The 21680-nt window shown below is 35.6% G+C and overlaps 2 protein-coding genes across 2 annotated transcripts; both read left to right on the top strand.

Moving 5' to 3' along the window:
* Positions 1-1354: 1354 nt before the first annotated feature.
* Positions 1355-20874, top strand: hoxd3a (homeobox D3a). Its single transcript, XM_073845674.1, has 4 exons — positions 1355-1621; positions 16981-17043; positions 19439-19983; positions 20126-20874. Exons 3-4 carry the CDS (start codon positions 19539-19541, stop codon positions 20872-20874), a joined length of 1194 nt encoding a protein of 397 aa, XP_073701775.1. The 5' UTR covers positions 1355-1621; positions 16981-17043; positions 19439-19538.
* Positions 7874-10433, top strand: hoxd4a (homeobox D4a). Its single transcript, XM_073845676.1, has 2 exons — positions 7874-8737; positions 9136-10433. Exons 1-2 carry the CDS (start codon positions 8269-8271, stop codon positions 9435-9437), a joined length of 771 nt encoding a protein of 256 aa, XP_073701777.1. The 5' UTR covers positions 7874-8268; the 3' UTR covers positions 9438-10433.
* Positions 20875-21680: the final 806 nt, after the last annotated feature.

The following is a 21680-nucleotide window of genomic DNA, read 5'->3' as shown; positions in this document are numbered from 1 at the left end:
ATACAAACTTGAATTAAATAGTATATTTCTGAAAGATATAGAAAAAAGGAAAGAAATATACCATATACCCCAATTCAAATGTAATTATTTATTCATATTTTTTTGTTTGGGTTGCATTTAATGTTTTAATATTCGGAATCAATAGGCAAGCAAACATGCTATCTGAACCTCAAGTGATATTCAGTAAATAAAGCATTGTGACAATGAATTATAATAAACGTTTTAGATGTATCCAAAAAAAAATACAAGAAGCTAAATTCGATTTCTTTAAATATATCAATAATTAATTTATTGCAAAATACATTTTGGAAAAACTATTAAGTGTGTTGTTTGATTTTAAATGATAAATTTAGTCATGAATAATGAAATTACTATTACTATTTTTCATTGTATATTATTTGTATTAACAATTTTGCATAATAATAATATATAACATCGCGGTTTCTACTTGTAAAACCATAATGTTAAAATAAACACAAAAAAAGTTTAAATTTAAAAGCTTACAAATTTACCAAGATTCTGACAGTTTTAGATTAGTAACATTTAAGAATCGATACTCCGTTGATCAAAACACATTGTGAGAACAATGTTTACAACTGTATCGTTATTTATAGAACAATATATATATATATATATATATATATATATATATATATATATATATATATATATATATATATATATATATATATATATATTTCTATAAATAACGATACAGTTGTAAACATAATTCAATTTAGATATAAACATTAAAGACATTGCTTACATATTTAGCTTCCTCAAATTCTAAATTCATCCCGTATTCATAGCGTATCTAACAGTATGCATCGTGAGCATTAAGGTAGAATTAGCTGCATATAGGTACAATTTGTTTATTTATTTTTTTCGTAGGTGCTTCCTTTACTAGGCTAATATGTTTTATAGCTAAAATGTTATCCAACTCAAACTAATTTTAATGTTTAATTATTTAATTATATTACATATTTTTAAACAACATAGATTAAGAACATTTTAGCGCGTCTTTACAATTTCTCTCTGTCTCTCTCACTCCCTCTCTTTTACTATCTCTCTCACACACCCACAAACACACTCTCTCTCAGCAGATGTCTGTGACTGTATTTGCTTTGCTGAGGAAGTGCAGCTGGCTCAGTCATTATGCGCAAAAAACTAGAGGCTTTGCGGCAGCCCAGATTCCTTTTTGTTAGAAGACAATTTACAGCTTTGTAATAGATCTTTTTATGAGCCTTTTTCGTCTGTCATTGGATGCCACTGGTCATGTGCAAGACGCAAACGTCTTCATGACCCCTTTTCATGATTTCCCAAGCGATTTTTCCACTACATTCTGTGGCTAAAGGCTCCAAATCCAAAATACACAGTGTGCTCATATATTCAAATATATATTTGCTGTGTGCTGTTATCTGTGCTAGAGATCGAGAAGACAAACTCAAGGCTTTGGTAACCTGCATTACCGATTACGTATGTTGTCAGATGCTATGGGGGCTACAAGAGTTGCATTTCTAAACAGAGCAAGCAATACAGTACTGGACGACTGATTTGAAACAAGCTTCATAAAATTCACCAGCAGCGCAAGAGGCAAACATGGATTACAGAGCTTTGTTTGGTAAGTTTATATTTAATTCGATTAAACATGCTGGACAATATATGCTATCGTCATAGCATAATAAGAAGCTACAATACCAGCAGGTTTTTGGTTTGCGATAATATTTTTTCCACTGTGACAACAGCATATACAGAATGATAAAAAACAAGCTCACAAGGTATCACTATTTTTGCAGTTAAAAAGATAAATCAAATAGTACAATTTGAGTAGAGACAACTTCCTTTTGGATTTTACTAAAAGCTAGAAAACGGCTTGTTATATTTTAGGGCTATGTGTTTTGTTTTGTTTTTTTAATGTTGGCCTAACTTTGCTAAATCTTAATTTTACTAATTTGACAGACAGGTTTAATTTGACTCACAGTCTTGAAGATGGAAACACATGGATGGACCTTTATAAATAAATTCTTAATTCACAATAACTGGTATTATTAGTGTTATTATTAACAGTAGGCTAGTTGTTGTACTAGTGCTGTTGTCGTTCAAATGGATGAAGAGGCAAATCTTCAAAAAATCTAAAAATAAAAAAAGTAATTACTTTCAAATTATCAGTTAGTTTTATGACCGATTCAAAACTTTCTTGTAATTTTTCATACTAACGTTGACACTTATGACTTATTAACACACACACAGACACACACACACATACATACATACATATATATATATATATATATATATATATACTGTGCTTAAAACCACACACACAAAATATTCACACCAATTGTAAATATATATTCAGACTTTATTATTTATCTAGCTTTAACTGGTGGATGAAAAAAAAAAAATTCACGTGCATGAAAATAATGATTCTTTGCATTTTTGAATAATGATCAGAAATCGAGAGATTTTGAAACTGTGGAGGTGCAGTTGTTGTGTTTTAATGTATGCCTCCCTTAATGGTGAGAATGGCGCAGTTTTTTGGAAAGGGAGACTGGGTCTGCAGAACAAAGACAGTATTTCACAGTCAGCTGACAGGCCGCTGCAGAGGTATTTACAACCTAACTGCAATGCGGCAAAAGAGGCGAGAGAAGCCTACAAACGAATCAACCGAAACCACAGCAATACCTACTTATACACATTCAGTTCACTCACTTTAGAATGCACGTTATCTTAATTTATTCATTTATTTATTTTTATTACAATACAAACTTGAAATGCCAGCAAATGGTTTATTCTAATATTAAACTGGAAATATTTTCTTAGAATAGCTTGACATTATTTCGTTTTGTTGTAGTTATTTATTGTAGTTAATTTATCTTTTATAACAGAATTTAAGATGTTGTCTTTAAAAAAAAGGAAAGAAAACAAACTGATCACATTACATTAAATATAAAGGAGTGCACAGCTATGTAGCTGTGCATAATGTAGGCATAGGTTGTATTGTGGCTATTAACACATTATTTGAATAGTGGTGAGATATTCAAAGTATGCATGTAAAATAGTTGTGTAAGCATTTCTTGCCGTTGTTCAGTGCAGTATTTCTGCGTGAGCAGCTATGCAAAAAAATGTCTTCCATAATGAGGAACGTTTGCCACATACAGAACACCTAGGCAGTGCCTGCTTTGGTCGGCAAGCGGTGCTGTTGTCTAACACTCTGGGACTTGCTTGCCCGCTATCTGCAGCTTTGTCCTCGAGGTCATTTCCTGTAACTGCGATTGGTTGTCGGAATCATGTGACACTCACACAGTTCTCTTATTAACTGATAGAAATGCTATTTTTTTTAACAAAGCAAAACAAAAACATATTTAATTGTTTGTGTGAGATAGTCGGAATTACTTCATATTGTATTTAATTATTGATTGTTTATGAATGATTTATTCATTTTTATTCACATGTTGGTTACAAACAAAGGTTGGTTTAAATTTTAATTGCTTCAACATTACAATCATCAAAATATCAGCAAAAAATTCCTCAAAAATAAGATATTTAATTTTAATGTGAGTTCGAAAATCCCGAAACACTCACAGTAACTGCCTACACATTCCATTCTTGAATAATCTGTGAAATATTTTAACTAATCATCTGCCTTTATATTCATCTGAATGGCAAAATTTATCTTACCGGTAATTATATTAATACGCAGTGCATATATAGAAACTTTCCCAATGGCCATTTTACATAAGTCGACAACTAGCCACATAGCGCTAATGTGTTATTTTTTATATTTTTTCTCACTGGCGATGCATTTTTTTATAGGCTACCTTAAATTTACAGTCAGAAGATTTCTCACATTACTTCACACGCCAAAGATTTTCAAAAACACCTCATTTATCCTAGAGTGAACTATGGCAAAATAAAATGCTAACTTAAGCCATGCATCGGTTAAGAAATACCACACCGACTAATACCACTTGGATAAGAACTACTAGGCTACAAAAATTATTTGCCAAAATAAATAGCATACATAAGTCTACTAGGATACAAAAAAAATAATCTCTGGTTTTCGACAGTGTATTTTTTCCCCTCTGAGTGCAGTGAATGCGAATTGAACCCCGTGTCTTTATTTCCTCCTGAGATCAGAGTAATCGCCATTATTGAATAAGTGCAACTTTCAGGATTATTTATGGCACCCGCGCGCTGTCATGAATGGCTGTGGGGAAGCACGTGATACCATTAAACTTTGTTTTATGGCCAGGGAGTTGACAAGCCAAAATATAATTCACATTGTGTATTAGAAAGGTCGTTCAGACGGTTTAGAAAAGATCCCAGTATCGCTGCAGAGGAAAGAGGCTCCACGCTTGTTTTGATCATGGATATACAAACTTGTCGATACGCTTTACGTGATACGCCTGCTTCTAGAGGTAAGCTTGTCCTCAGTTCGTGTCACTGAACTTGTGCGTGGTTAAATTGTGCCATTATGTTTACTGTGGTTTCATAAAGTCAGTCTCCAAAACAGTACTGATTTGTTTCTGTGAACTCCTCTTGTGTTGTTGTGCACAGTTTTGAGTGGTTGGATAACTGTGGAGAGAAAAAATTGGTTGTAATGGAGGTGACGTAAATGTTATGCAGTAGTCCGGTTTTGGTGCAGTTGTGGCGCCACGTTATGAAAGATTGTTTTCGTCGTTCTACATGGCCTAGCTTGCATACATGAATTAAGTTCTTGTTGTTTTTGTTGTTGTTGTTATTATTATTATTATTGTTAATATTATTATTATAGAAGTAAAAATGCACATTTTAAATACAACGGGGGCAAAATTGTATCACTTGCTTTTCTTTCTCATTATTTGTTAATAATTATTTTGTTGGATTCCAAGTGCGAATTATATTTAGAGTTGTCGTTTGATTACCACATATTTATAAACACGACGAAACTAATTTAATGTGGGTTGTTCTTTTGCATTTGACTTGCAAATTATTGTTACTTATTTACACCTGTTGTGTAGTGCGCTTCATCATAAAAAAATAGTGTAGCCTACTGTTTTTTTGTTGTGAGAAATTTGGCCAAACGAAAGCATAATTTAGTCGAAACATGCGCTTTCATGGCATATTACTGAACTTTGTAATAAGCAAGAATTCTGGATTTTATTGACCAGCTCTCTAGCGCCCCCAAGCAAAAGATACGGCCATTCTGACCCTAAACCATTTGTACTTTGTATTAATTATTTTCTCTGAAAAAGTGACTGTTTAGATTGGTCAGGAAAAAAATACAAAATGACGAAAGTCTTGCTCATTAATAGCCGAAATGGTCTGAATTAACAATAGCTAAGATGCTAACAATTTTATGTCCATGTTAAGGTAAACATAAAATACACAATTTAGTGACTGTTTTAACAAACAGTCAAAATAAAACAATTTCAAAATAATGATTGAGAGTTTTAATTTACATTACATTACGTTACATTTTTAAATCAACCCCTTATCAGTTTAAATATAGGATATCTGTGCATTCTATAAAGAGTAATCAAGATATTTTGCAGTAAAGACGTTTTATTCGTTTATAGCCAAACTGTGGCTAATTTTCTTGTGAGTTAAATATATTTTTTAAAAAGAATTAAATCATAAAAATGTCGATTATTTAAGAATAACCGTCTCAATCGACAATTCTGCATAAAAAAAAATACATTTCCAACTTGATTAAAGTCGGCGGTGAAAAAAAATAAAAACGGTTCATGTCACAGAAACACTTATGTACATGCGAACTATTATTTTTTAAAACAATGCAACAAGAGATCTTTTCATTTAAAATCAGAGGTCACGACAATCGGTGACTGTCTCATTCTTTTGTCCATTAGTAACTCGGCTTTGACCCGCCTGAACAAGTCGCAAAGCAAGGTGAAACACGGGTCACGCTGTCTAACAAAAAAAAAAAAAAAAAAAAAAAAAATACAATTAAAAAAATTCAATTCACGTATTAAAAAGGCACAATGTTTGGCTACGTTTGGCAAATATGACAACATAAAGGAATGTATATATATACATTAAAAAAATTAATATTAAGAATGAATGGCCTGCAGAATTTCGTAAATAGCCTATTGTCATATCTTTTAAATCGCTAGCCTTTTTGTTCTAAAAAGCTAATCACCCGTAAAAGCTCCAAGCTGTAACAGTTAAGATACGGCTGGTCAAATTAATAAAGCTATATATGTAAATGGTGATTCATAAGATTTTTTAAAATTGAATTTTAAGGAAAATAATGGTAAGTCATTATATGGGAAAATGAACTGAAGTTAACATCTTTATTAACCAAATTAACTAATATGTGACGCCAAAATTAAACATTGAGATATGTTAATTCTTACATTTTTAAATAAATCTTAGATTTTAAATAGAGGTTTTGGGGTTGCTTTGCTCTGGTGACCGGGAGCGAAGGGCCACAGGAGCCGGTTATCAGAGGAGGTCATGTATTATCCATGAACGTTCGTCCTTTTCCGCTACCGCTGTCGCCCTGCACAAAAATAATGAAACTTTGTGATGTGTGTTGTAAATGATTCGGCTTGACCTCTCGACCTTTAGCCTTCCTTTATATGCTTCTTCATGGTATCCAAACAGCACACGGTTTTAAGGCCACCTGATCAATTTGACTGCCATGACAGCACCTCACAGTGAGTAAAATTTAGCACAAAAGGCTTCAATCCTATACCTGGGTGAATATAATAATATGCTATGTTGTATAGAGAATGAAAGTTTTTTTTAAGGAGTGAGATTAGTCACATTTTAATAAATATAAGCGCAGTGCAGTCTGAGAAATTGAGCTGCGGGCCTCTTTTGTTTTACTGTTAAACATCTGTATTGTCAAAATAGTATTAAAAGGCACTGGACTTTTTTTTTTTTAAATCAAGTAAAACTTTATTGTAACCCTGGAACGGATTTACACTTGATGGAACACTTGATTTATTTTAGTTTTTTTATTTAGAATGGTTGCAATAACGGATTCATTGTAGCCTATATAGAATTTTAATCTTTTTTTCAAAGACGTTTTTTGTCAGTTGGGCGAATATATGCCGTCGTCTATATATACCCTGTAGAACCGAATTTGTGTGAAAAAAAATGATAGTCACAGATTCGATCCTAGGGGAGTATATGGTCGATGCAATAACTTCGAATAAAACTTTGTCATATTTCGGTGTCAGACCACTGATTTTTTTTTTTTTTTTTTTTTTTTTGCCATTTAATATACGGGGCAATATTTGCAAATTGCAAATGTGCGTTGGAAAATGACAGCTGCCAACGAAGAACCGGAGAAAATGAAATGATACTCATATAATTACATAATTGCATAATATGATTATATGATTCTGATTACGGGAACTGTCACGAAATGCTTTGATCAGTCGAATCAACATTGCCTGTAGTTAGCACTACATGGTGTTGCTGTGTAGGCTACTGCATTTCTTCCTGTTTTCACTAAAACAAGCCAACCTTTTTAACCTTATATATAGCGTTTAAATCTGAGTTTAAAACAGGACAGAGAGCAATAATTAACTGAGCAATATTTTGGAAAATGTTAACAAACTTTGCACATCTATTGCTCCCTGGTCTTACCTTATGAACTGCCAAGTGGCTATTCTCTTTTATGTGGCGTTTGATTATTGATTGGCACGGCGCATTGATGGCGAACCAGGGCGCCCTATACAGCAAGCTGAAAGGAAGAGAAGCGCTGGAACGATGAGACTCCAGTAACTTCTGCGTGACCTCTACATGACAAAGACGGTCTCCATCAATTGTCTGCTGGCTTTATGTGACTCTTTTTGTGCCTTGGGCCGTTTTTTATCTTTTGTCTTGTTTTGTTTTTACCAGTCAAAATCCCTGGGTTGGGTTTGATTTAGCTTGGTTGAATATTAATTTACCAAATGAGCCACATACACATAGACCTGATGCAAATACATGTTTTTTTTATATATGATATGGTGAAATGTGTAGTAAGCAGGGGTACTCCTATGTGATGGTGGGCATTGCCAACTGTGTCCAAATACACAAACAGAATTTGTTTATTTATTTATTTATTTATTACGAAGACCGGGTATTTAATCAATTTAGTTTCATATTACATTGTTACCGTCCTAATTGAGAGATAATGTGAAGTTTGTGAAATTCACTACTAGGTGTGCACAGCTTCTTCTCGGTTGATGAAGTCCCTCCACCTCGATTGGCCGAGCTGGTCACATGGTAGCCTAACTTTATTCAGTTGACAGCAAGTAGGAGGGCTTTATGGAGGGAGGAAAAAAAGACAACTCGAGAAAAATTAGTATTTCCTACCTTCAGAAATTAATGGCCATGAGTTCGTACATGGTGAACTCCAAGTATGTGGATCCAAAATTTCCTCCTTGTGAGGAATATTCTCAGAACAGCTATATACCTGACCAGAGCCCAGGCTACTACAGTCCGTCGCAGGACACTGATTTCCAGCATCCCGGAATCTATTCACGGTCAAACTACTCTGAACAGCCTTACAGTTGTAACACTGTCCAGGGCTCGTCGGTGCAGCCGCGGGGTCATGTGCAGGATCAAGCCAGCCACCCCAGCCCTTTCCCCGCACAGACAGAGCAGTGTCCTGCGGTCCAGATATCCGGACCGAGGACTTGTGGACAACAGCAAAACACAAAGAGCCAGAACGGGATACCAGCCAAGCAGCCTGCTGTAGTTTATCCGTGGATGAAGAAAGTGCACGTTACTACGGGTAAGATTAACTCTCGTTGCTGTCTGCTTGTAGGCCAGCCCTATTCTGCTGTTTTAGTCACAGTTAAAATCATTCAGTGAAATATTTATGGGTTTCCTCTGAAGGGGCCGCCAATTACACCAGCCATAAATTTTTATTGCTTAGGAAATAGGCCGCTAGCTCTGTTGGCCACTATTGCAGTACTGAGAGTCCACTTGGCCCAAAGCTTTGAACTGAATAATTTAGCAGTGATAAACTTTGAAATAAATTCACCGAAAATGAAATTATACCAGTACAGAATCAAATTCAAGCAAGTGAGTATTTTTTTAAAGTTCAATCAAGGAAGGAATGGTTGATCAACGGAAATGGCTGGTTTCATTTTTTTTTTTTAAACAGAAGTGTGTTTTTGTCTTTCTCAGTGAATCCGGATTACACAGGACCGGAACCCAAACGTTCTCGGACAGCCTACACAAGACAGCAAGTTCTCGAACTAGAAAAGGAGTTTCATTTTAACAGGTATCTAACAAGACGGCGTCGCATTGAAATCGCGCATACCCTCTGTCTCTCTGAGCGACAGATTAAAATCTGGTTTCAGAACAGAAGAATGAAATGGAAAAAGGATCACAAACTACCTAACACGAAAGGAAGATCGGCGTCTGTTGGAAATCAGCATGCACAACACGCTCAGAAGGACAACCAGACAGAGATCACAACTTTATAAGTGGACATCTCTCCCTCCCTCCAGATGTACAGATGAACTGTATGTAATAGACAATGCTTCGTTTGACATTGCATGGTAGCAAATCATGACATGTTGGGTACAAGTGCCAAAAACTGAGAACCAGAAGCACACACCATGACTAAACGCAGCGTAAAAGCTGCTATGCGTTAACCCCCCAAATTTCAATTATTCCAGTATTGTAATCCTTTGTAACTGAGGCAAAGAGGATATGAGGCATCGAATGATGGTTCACATGCCACCACGAGGTACAGTAAAACGTTGAAAAGCTCACTATATTTTACACAAACTTGCCAAATTTATTTCAAAGCATGGTTCGTTTTAGTAACACTATTCACACATTAAAAAAAAAAACTCTGTATATCACCCTTTTCCTCCTTTGAAACGCATTATGGCAAGTTTACGCCTATGGCCAGTCAATTTATCTTAACTTAATCATTAAAGAGAACTTAAGTAATGTCCAGCATATAATAAATTACGAATGTCTTAGCTGTTTTTGTACTAAAGTCGACTGGGTGCAAGTAATAAAAACAAAATAAAATTAGTTAATAATAAGGAAAAAATCGTTGCCTGGGAAATTATTTATTTATAGACTGAAAAGCTGAAGAAATTTCCTTCTGAACCTCGCGTGGTCGCCTCATTAATGGTTTACTTTCTAAAAGACTATATTTCAGTCAAGAAATTTTTAACTTGTTCATGTAATTTTAAGAATTTCGTTATAGATGTTTTACATTTGTTACTGCAGCTTTTAAAACGTCCTATTTAATCGAAAAAAAAAGTCTCTTTTTGAAACGAATATTCCATGCCTTATACTCCACTATAAATCCCGCCCGACGTCTTTGTAAACAATATAGCTACAATTGCAGAAGTGTATTTCTGTCTTCCAGATGTTACCTGAAATTCTTGAAAAGCAGCTTTTTATTTTGCATTTTAGATACATGTTTAGTCATCAAGATGTTTGAACCTTCTATTTATTAATGTTAAAAGCTTTATGTTCTACGTGAACGTAATTATCCGTTCAATAATTATCAAATGCAGTTTTGAGTTTCTGAGTTCTTAAATATATGTATATATTTCTGTATATTGTGCATATTTTCTACAGGCATATTTTGCAGTAATTAAATAAATATTATGCAGAGAGGTTTCACTCAAACTGCGTCATATTGTTTTGAAATTAGAAACTGTTGAGATAGTAAAAAAACACGTTTTATCAAGCACTTTCATACACATTATGTTATTTTTGAGAAGGCAGTGGTGTTAAATCTGAAATGGTTTTCCAGCAGTGATTAAACTTAAAGACGCTCTGCTATCGTTGTGGTGTCTTTGTCTCCTTAAACAAAAACACGAGGCATACATGCATTGCGAAGAAGTTTTCATACTGATGCCTTCACGTTGAGATCATGAAAAGGTATTTTTACAGAAGTTCAACAAAAGCCTTGCGGGCAGGTTCATCCAGAGGACACAGTTTCTGTTGCATTAGACGCTTTTGAGCCGCGAGCACTGACCTCTACACTCCTGACCTGATGGACCTTCAGCCGGTTCTCTCAGACGCTTTTTGCACACAGATGCACCAAAAAATTGTGCGTGTGGAGGAGGGGGTGCTTTTTTTTTAAAGAAAGAAAATAAAAAACAGCAATAAATATTTTTCTCCTTATTAATATTTGCTTGCCTTACACGGTGATTATATGTCACGCCGTTTTAACTTTTATCAGCTTCTGCCCGAGTCCCGCACATTCTGCCCAGTCATTACGACAAATGTGAAACTACAAATTACAAATAAACCTCCATGTGTTTTGCTTCATCAAGCAAAATATCATGTCAAAGCATCGGTTTTGATATTCATGTATTATTAAAGAAAAAAAAAAGAAAGGAAAAAAGTTTTATCTGCTGTTTAGAGAGAATTATGAGCAATCATTAGTATGTTTGTTGCTAAATAACAAGAGAGCTTATATTATTTAAATATAGCACACATTTATCTTAGTTTTGATCTTTGTCGTTGTCCATCATCACTGAAAACGTTTGTGCGTGCTGTGTGTGTGCACCTACTGAAGCATATTTTGGGTGACAAATATGTACCCAGAAGTGAGGTAAACATGACAAAATCTCTCAAAACCTCTTTTTGGAGGCGTCCTCATTTATAAAAACAGTTGGTCTATCAAAATAGTAAACAAGTTTTATAAATTGCACAGAAAAAAAAAACAGAAAGTGTTCTGTTATGGGTTATAATATCTAAAATTAGCTGTATAAAAACACGTCCTCATTTAGCTAAGTAAACCTGTGAGAGACAATAACAATAATAATTGTATCAACTTTATTATTATTATTATTATTATTATTATTAGGGAGTTAATTTGTGTAAATGTGTTTGTCTGTAATTTAATGTTACCGATGATTTGGCAATGTAAACACTTTTTATGTCAATAAAATCACTTCACAATCATAAAGAGAGAGAGAGGGGGGGGGGGGGGGGGGGGAGAGATTATGAGAACAATACACACCTCCAGGGAGGACAAAATGTAAAGTTTATTTCAGCCAAAACATCTACAAACATTTACCTTACAAACATGCATGTGGGGTAGTTCTAATTATATTGCTGAAAAAGGAAATAAGGGATTTATATATTGCATATGCATGGTTGTTCCCATACTATACAGATGTCTTAAATGTCCACACATATACATACAAATATATATATATATATATATGTATGTATGTATGTAGGCTATATGTATGTGTGTGTGTGTGTGTGTGTGTGTGTAGTATGTGTGTGTCAAACAGCATATATTAAACATTCCAAATATCTATTTCTGTTTAATAAGCCTTGTGAATAGTGAAAACACGCCACGCAGGGGATCTCTCCATTGTCTTTGCTTTCAGTAAGGCATTCTGAGTATTGACCTGGATGTCTGAACAGAATAAATGAGAGCCATACGCAGTTCCATTTGCAATGACACTGCACCGACTACTACCGCCGCTCTCACAATGCTTCTCAAACGGCCATTTTTGATTTCCAGCTGTTCGTTGAAAATGTCTTCGCCCATCGAGACTACCCGTTAAGATAAATCAAACTGCGCTGTCGACATCCCAAGATAGAATTCGGTATATGGTTCCGTTCTATATCTTTTTTGTTTGACCACGTGATTGTCTAAATAATTAATGCAGCACGTCCCCTAGAAACACGGCATCGTCATTAATCGCGAGGACTCTATCAGACTTGAAAACTGAAGAGATCCAAGAAAATAATATCCAAACGGTCTTGTATCTCACACCACCGCAACCTGCACATTCGTACAGCTTTTCAGCCAATGGAGCATCGGTAGGTAAACATTTAAGATTAATATTTGCAGCTAGACAGCGAATAAACATATCTGTCAGAATTTTGATAAATAGTGTCCTTTGATTCAGTCTTCTCCGCGGACAGGCTGAAGCAACTTCGGGCTCATTGTGATTTTTTCCTTAAATAGCTTCCGCTTCCTCTAAACCGGTATCAATAAAAATAAAAACTGTTAAGTAACGCTACTTTTATTTTTTAAAGCATTAAAGCCAGACTTTACAGTAATTATTTTCTCATGTAATGTAATGTTATATTGATGCATTTGTGTATGAAAGATGTGAAGTCCAGTGCGATAGTGTTTATTGCTTAGCCGCCAGGGCTTTAACGAAGGCCTCTTTGTGATTTATAATCCGTCAGAGATGCTGTTCTTTCCCGATTTAGTGGCGACTATTTGTGGAGACGTATGTGTTTGGTTAGATAAAAAGAACACAGGCTAGAATTCATTGTAGAGGGCTATCTGGAAAATCATCATATAGTTATTGACGTAAAATAATGCTAAATAAGTGGATTTTGAATCCTAATTTTACAACAGTTACAGAAACAAAATCAAAGAAAAAAATGGCATCGATCCAAAAACAATACATTTCATTGATGTCAAAAACTCCACAATACCCACTCGTTTAGTAATGGAGCGTTATGATCGTAGATCTATCCATAAAGTGTTTCGAACTGCTGGAGAGGGATGACGGTGATCTGCATCGTTGTAAATCATGCTCAGTAATTCCTGAAAGGGTGAGAGACTGTTGGGGGCCGGGCGTGGACTGTAAATCTTTCACTTTTATTAGCCCGTGAACATATGCTGCAAGGGGAGACGACTCGCATCCTCTCCTCAGGACAATCCTGCGCTCGGCCGCGTTCCCAACCGTTTCATCTCCATCTTACCATCCAGTTAAATATCCATACAGCACAACCATAGAGCACGCATTCTGATTCAAATTACATATAACCATCTTGCAGTTAACCTCTCAAATTGTTTTATGTTTAAAAAAATCAAGGATTACAGAATTTAAATATATTTGTAGGAACAACTGAAAAAACACAGAATGTACTTTAATGCATAACTAGTAAAAATATAGACTTTTACGTTACATGCTCACATACGGATCAATACACACTCTTGCTTTTTGAGAAGAACAATATAGAATTTGGGATGATTTTGATGAATCTCTTTGGTTGAAGAGGTCATACATTGCTGTCATTGCCTAAACCATAATAGTCAAACAATATTTCAGTGGTTTCTTGCAGCCTATAATAAACGGATTTCTGTTTAAAACAGCGAGCAAAAAGCAACAACTATATATCTGATCTTCATCTTAAATAAAACTAAAAATTCATAATGCTGTTGCTTTCAACAATCGTCTGATCCGCAGGCCTATTACACTGCGCAAAATTTAAAAATAAAAGAAAATAAATATAAAAAAAGGTTAAGATATTTCATTAGATATTGGCATGTGAAGAAAATCACATCAAATGTTTCGCGGATTATACAATTATTTGTTTTTTTAAACAAAGACAACGTAGTGCTAAAACTAACATATTTTCTTCTAATATATTTGCTTCGTTTGAACGTTTGTTTTTATTATTTTATTATGCCTGTTTCAAAGCCATAGTAAATAGCAGTGTAGCTTTTGTCTTAATGATACACTCCGATACAGTGGCTGAGAAAGGAGCGAGTTCTTGTGCAAAATGATTGTACAATGATGTGAGGCTGGAGGGAATGTTAGTGCTCTTGCTTTTAAAATGTATTTGTGAGGTGAAGCTGGTTGGAGTAGCAGTCTCAATCAGGACAATCTGCGATCCGGATCACGTGAACAAATATGCTTGTATTTTAAGGCAGCGCCTTTATTTGTCATGATAAGGTTTCCGAAATATACTAATGTCGACTCATTCGGTGAGCCTGCCTCTGTAAAACGTTCACCTTTTTCAAATGGGAAGTTGATTGCTAGTAATATTTCGTTTCGGAATAAGAAGACCTTCTTGGCTTTTTATTGGTAGCTGAGTGAGTGGCTCCCATTCTTTCGGGAATACTGTCTGCATTGGTATATGGAAATGCCTGGAAAAGCGCGAGATCAGTTTTAAGACAGTACTGTCTATAGACAAAGGGTGAAGGATATATCCGAGCAGCCGAACTGAGAGATATTGAGACTAAGAAGCACGGCTATAATAAATTGACATCACAGGTAAGCAATTGCATGGCAAAACGTAACCTTTAAGCGTGGGTTTACATTAGGCCGGTGTAAAAATATGATTTATTCCATTCAAAGCAGCTGATCTTTATTAATGTCGTCGCCTACCAACTAAGCAAGTACGATTTGAAGACAAAAACTGAGACTAGTTTACAGATTTGCACAACCTTGACTATTTTATATGGTTAGCATGTAAGGTGATTTGAGTCACAGGATTTTTTGTTTTTGTTTTATTTTAGCCGTTTTATTTTACATATTCTGGTATCTTTCTGAAGCTGCCCATGCACAGTATAAAACATCTGTGTCATACATTGTGAGATCGTTAATCACTTTAATTTGTGTTATAGTCAATGCGACGTTAGACATGACATATGTGGGTTAGGGTAGGCTATTCTTTTAAACATACATATTTCCATAAATTCAAATCATTTGAGTCTCTCTGATTTCGATTTAGTCCATATTATTGGGATTGGAGCACTCAAAAAACTACATCACATAAATCCAAATTCTAAATGGAAACTATATTTTACATGCAATAAAAAAAGTCTAAATTAATATCATATGTAAGAATAAATTAAGATATGAAGTAGATTTTTTTTCTCCACAAGAAGCAAAAACATACTATGCAATAACAAATCTAGATATTCGAAATTTGACCTAATATGGTGGTTTATAATTAGGTTTTAAAAACTAATATGATTTCTACTACTACTATACCCGTAAATATTTACATTTTATTTTTCTCTGTTCTTAGCCCGTTTTGCAATTGAGCGGTTTACAGAAATAAATATATATAAATTAATAGTCTGTTCTAATAGTTTTTGGTCATGCGTTTTTGATTATTTATAATTATTAACCCCTACATATTTCACAAAACATTACGTTCAGTGATTGCATTCTTCTGCATTGTGCAATATCTGCTAAATAAGTTGAGGCTCAAACACAAACGTTTTTGTTTTCGATTCTACAGAATACATTGTTTTTAGACAATACGAGATTTTTTCACTAACCTGGCATTTTGTACACATAATTTCGAATATAGAATTTACAATAGGCTACTAGGGCCTAAAGTTACAGCAATATAAAACAAATCTACAAAAGAGACAGACTTAAGCATGCAAATCAGAAACAGATATACATGTATATATTTGCAGACCGACTTCCAGAGGCCATTATTTTTACAGCCCATTGTTCTATTATGAGTACCAAACTTACCGTGGGAGTGCGTGGGCGAAAACACTGTTGCCTAATAAAGGCAGACCATGTTCGGCTGAACTGTTCGCTACATTTATCCCATTAAGACTTTGAACATGACACACAAGTTTAAAATACAGGCTACGTACATTTTCTTGTTACCGGTACTTTTGCCAACGTTGTGGTCCATCAACAAACAACAATAATATTAATACCATTATTAATCCCATAGCGTATTTCAAAGGTGTTGTCCTCGTCTCATGTTTTCGAAAGGATTTTCAGAGAGAAACAGAACAGGTCATCTGTCTGGTAGGATGAGGATTAAAATCTCATCTTCAGGCTCTCTTGGTTTTAAAAACACCGGTGAAAAAGTTGTGTGGTGTGGATTGCATTGTGACTTGAGTCCCTTCCGTCCGTTGTTCATTAATCAGTGAGTTATTGGAGAGGAAGCCAAAGGTCACCCAAAAGGCTTATGAGTGCTAAATATTTTGGCCAGCATCTCTTTGTGTAAAATCGCTTATGTCATTTTTTTTTCCTCTTTCAGCTGCAGCTTTGACTGCTCCTAAAACCAGTCTAATCTTCTAGGGGCTAAATTAATTCCTTCATTTAAAAAAATTGGACACCATGTAAAATATTAGAAATGTGTGGTTCTAAGAAGTGTCTGAATGTGAATTCCGCATTTTGTAATCGAAAACGTAGGTGTTGACCATTTAATTGTGCGGAGGTAACTTAAAGAATCCTAAACAAAACGGGAAGCTGGAAAAAAAATTCGACCAACAACTGAGATTGAAAACATTTTTTTATTCTTCAGGTCGCCGTCTAAATTATGAAGATCGCTTGAGAAGAAATAAAGGAGAGAGAACCACAGACTGCGGTAAGACATGTCTTCATATTTTAGTTTGCACTAAAATTAAACAATAGTAGCTTTAAAGCCTGCGGTGCATTGTCCTGTGACTCTTATTTCATAGCTTACAACACCGCCAATAACAATTTACAGGCCAGAAAAAGAAGTGCATGGTTTTTGTATAAATACAAAATTATTTTGATGCTCTGGGCTTAGACAACAAATTAACTTAAGCAAAAATTATTTACCTGCTTTTACCAATGCATTTTAACGTACACAATACATTGTATACAAAAAACGAAACATTTACACTTAAGGCAACGTATAAAATTCAAAAACGGTATCTCGTAGATATATATATAACAACTCTATCAAATATAATAAATAAAACAAACAAGCAAGCAAAAAAATAAAAAATAAAATATTCCCATCCGTACTTTCTTCATAATTTAGAGTACATCCTTTACTAAAATCCACAGCTATCCGCGCAATTGGTCAAAAGTGTGCTCCATTACAAGTAGTTAAAGAACGTTCAAGACAACAGTGTGTGAATTACTGCAGTAGCCGGATTTATACTGGCGGGCTGTAGGCTCTGGCTTTAGCGGGACATTCTTGCCCCCAGCCATCCTCCTACGCTTAGAGTTTTACCCCTCTGACGGTACCAAGTCTTGAGGAGTGCTTTTCTTCTCACCCCTCTGTGAGGCATTTACGGCTGTAGTATGGCCAGTCATAAATTTTGACGGGCTCCACAATGACAGGTGCATTGATATGTATCTTGCGGAGCTTCAGGCCGTCTAATAACTACACGAGCTACAGTCACTTGGGTGAAAGCCTATCTTTAGCATAAAACTAGAAAGAAGACAACAATAGTATAATAAATAAATAATAAAAGGAAAGAAAGAAAGAAAGAAAGAAAGAAAGAAAGAAAGAAAGAAAGAAAGAAAGAAAGAAAGGAGAAAACAAGAAGTCTGTTGGGTTTGGTGTATTACAGATTGGGATCTCAGTGTGTTGCTAGCAGACTTTGCTACCAGCATTTGCTACGAACCAAATCCTACTCGAATACTTACGTGATCCACCCACTCTTACAACTCACATCGACCTTTGGTGGGAAGCAGGTCTAACTCCGAACCCACCGTGCCATAATAATACAGATTAAACAGTAACAGAATGTTCCAAAAGCTACCGAAATTATACAATTATAGAAATTATACAATGATTATATGTATCGGTAGCGACATTAGAGTAAGGAAAAAATAGACTAGGTGTGTTTGGTTAATTTGTGTCATTCTAATTTAGATCTCCGACTTTGGTTTTTTTCTTCTTCATAAAGATTACATTTTCGCATAATCTTAAGAAATAAATGCAAAAAAATAGAGTGCATGGAACCCTGCCACCAATTACATCAAACTTCGCTCTATTATTTTTATTAAACCGATAAAACTATGCTATGACTCCTAATATGTACGTAATCTCAAACTACGTTAAAGATGCACAATTCCAGGTTTTAGACAAACAACGGCTGATCAAATTTTTTGTTACAACTAGGAGATTTATTCACACACACGTACATACAAACACACTAATAATTTTTTTTTTTTTTTTGCTTGAACGTCATTTGAAAAAAAAAAAGTCTGGTAGTGAGCAAAGAGTTGGAAAAGAATGGGATATTGTTTGAAGAGAAATGCTGATTCTCCTTCTGCTGCCATAGAGTTTCACTCAATGGGGTACTTTTAGCACAAGTTAAACTTTAACCGCCTTGTTGCATTCATGCCTAAATTCTGAAAGTGAAAAGCTAAAGGGCTTTGGTTCCACAAAAAAAAGAAAAAAAGAAAGAAACAAGAGCTAAGAGAAAGACATAGGTGAAAGATGGTAGTTGACAACAGAATATCTATTACTGTTAAGATATGGTGTATGGTGATGTTTTTATGCCTTTTAAATATTCTAAAACTAAACAAAAAACAAACACGCAAACAAACAAACAAACAAAAAGCTGAATAGTTCAGCTAATGGAGCAAAATACAATGAATACAACTATTTTTCACAACATAACTTTGTCTTGCCTTCTTTTGCATTAAGTGCATTAAGAAACAAATAAACAAAAAACAACAACAATGGGTAAAAGAAAATTTCACAAAGTTACAAGGAAAAAGAGTATACAGCATGACATCTGACACAAGAAACTATAGAGTTGGGAGAAATCTATTTCTATCTCATATTCAAATACTGAAAATGATATAGGTTGTTTTCATTTGCATTGGGATCTGTTTAGATAGCCTACATGAAGTTTAGACGCAGAAGGCTTAGTTCTGTAAAGGCAAATAGGGAGATTTTTAGTTAGTGCCACAGCATATCACTGTTGTACCTCACATCTAAAGTTTAATCTAAAAATACTTGCAATAACTGATTCATGTTTTTTTCTTAACAGGTCAAAGGACAGAAAATCTGTGGGAAGCTCCAATCACGTGACTGAGAAGTCCATGCAATTGGACAGGGGTTCACAGGCTCTCTTAGTTTGAACCTTCGCAATGCAGAAAGCCACTTATTATGACAATGCTGGACTTTTCGGAGGATATTCGTACCCTAAATCTGACTCCTATACGTATGGCCCTACACACCAAGGCTTCTCATCCTCCAGCATAGAGAATGACTATCAAAACCCAATATGTCCCATTCAAACCACATCAGTCCGGCCACCAGCACATAAAAATGGAGACATCAATGGCAGTTGTATGCGACCCAGTGCCAGCCAGGGCAACAGCCAACCAGAGAGTATCAGTGAGCAGCAGCAGCAGGCTGCCCCTTTAGCGGCCAGCTCACCCAGCCCTAACAGCAACTCGACACAAAAAAAGAAATCTCCCAGCACCACTGGCTCTAGTACTGCCACCCCAGTCATCACCAAGCAAATTTTTCCATGGATGAAAGAGACCCGCCAAAACGCAAAGCAGAAAAGCACCAACTGCCCAGCTGCAGGTATGGGCTGTGTATGTGTATGCTCCTATGACTATGACCTAGTTTCTTGTATTTGAAGTAGGCTGTCTCTCTTTGGCCTTTAAGTGATGTAATAGGCTGTGTAACAATTAATCCATTGCACATTTCTTCTCTCTGTGTTCAGGCGAAACCTGCGATGACAAAAGTCCACCTGGCCCTGCCTCGAAACGAGTGCGCACTGCCTACACCAGCGCCCAGCTAGTTGAACTGGAGAAGGAGTTTCATTTTAATCGCTACCTGTGTCGCCCCAGAAGAGTGGAAATGGCTAATCTGCTCAACCTCACCGAGCGCCAAATAAAGATCTGGTTTCAAAACAGGAGGATGAAGTACAAAAAAGATCAGAAATCTAAAGGCATAATGCACTCCCCCTTAGGACACTCTCCGGACAGAAGCCCGCCGTTAAGTGGCTCGAATCACATTGGATATTCTGGTCAGCTTCCAAACGTAAACAGCCTAAACTACGATGCGCCGTCTCCTCCGTCGTTCGCCAAACCGCAACAGAATATGTACGGCTTGGCAGCCTACACGGCGCCATTGGGCGGCTGCATACCGCAACAGAAAAGATACCCGGGAACAGAGTACGACCATCACAGCATGCAGGGGAACGGTAGCTTTGCTAATGCTAATTTACAAAGTAGCCCTGTTTACGTCGGGGGAAACTTCGTTGATTCAATGCCAGCTTCGGGCCCTATGTTCAACCTCGGTCATCTTCCCCATCCCTCATCTGCTAGCGTGGACTACAGCTGTGCCGCTCAGATTCCGGGCAACCACCACCACGGACCGTGTGACCCCCACCCCACGTACACAGACCTCAGCTCTCACCACGCGTCTCAGGGAAGGCTGCAGGATGCACCCAAACTCACGCATCTGTAAGGATCCCATCAGTGTGCTTAAGCGAAACGTCGCTTTTTTATTACCTCACTAGTTAAACTAATTTATAAAACTACACTCCGAGAGAAACATAACGTATTATCCTGTATTATTATGATTGATATTACTATTACTGCTATGATTGTAATTATTTTTAATAATAGCTGTGGTCCATTTCTCTTGACTGTTGAAGAGACACACGGTTGTTTGTTGTCGGTTGTTTGGTTCTCGGAAGGACTGTATTGGCAAAATGCAGGCAATTTCCATAACGTATTACTTGAAGGTAAGTTCTGTAGATTTGACAGTATAGGCATCCGTCTTTATAGAAATGGGATTTGTAGAGAAAAAAAACCATTGCGTCTTTGTTAAGTCGTCTGTTACTCATAGGTTCTTCATATTTTATCCATTAAGACACCGTTATTTATTATTTTCCTCCAAGATTGTACGACAAACATTTATCTTGACTAAGTATTATATTTATTATTTATCGTTTTTAATGCACATTATTTATCTTATCATGTATATTATTTATATAACAATTGTAGAATTTATTTTTAAGCCGTTGACATTTCGTTGAACTGGTGCAAACAAGGTGATAATGTGGGACTGGTGTATTTATTTCTTCATTCAGTAATAAAATATTATGAAAGTGAAGAATTAACAAGAATCCCGAAATTGTTATTATTGTTATACATAGTATTTGGAAATTTGGAAATCTCTGATTATGGTTAATATCATGTTGCTTAAAAACACCAGCACGTAACGACACATCCTCACGTTCATTAGAAATGTTATTTTGTAAGTTGCAC

This window comes from Garra rufa, chromosome 8 (assembly GCF_049309525.1).
Source record: "Garra rufa chromosome 8, GarRuf1.0, whole genome shotgun sequence".
Taxonomy (NCBI): domain Eukaryota; kingdom Metazoa; phylum Chordata; class Actinopteri; order Cypriniformes; family Cyprinidae; genus Garra; species Garra rufa.
The sequence above is the reverse complement of the archived record's forward strand: the minus strand, read 5'-3'. Positions and strand labels throughout refer to the sequence as shown.

Bases quoted from the DNA above. Each gene is read 5' to 3' on its own strand.
- hoxd4a (XM_073845676.1), top strand. From the start codon at position 8,269: ATGGAGGGAGGAAAAAAAGACAACTCGAGAAAAATTAGTATTTCCTAC. The intron at 8,738-9,135 runs GTAAGATTAACT...TGTCTTTCTCAG, and splicing joins GAAAGTGCACGTTACTACGG to TGAATCCGGATTACACAGGA.
- hoxd3a (XM_073845674.1), top strand. From the start codon at position 19,539: ATGCAGAAAGCCACTTATTATGACAATGCTGGACTTTTCGGAGGATAT. The intron at 19,984-20,125 runs GTATGGGCTGTG...CTCTGTGTTCAG, and splicing joins CACCAACTGCCCAGCTGCAG to GCGAAACCTGCGATGACAAA.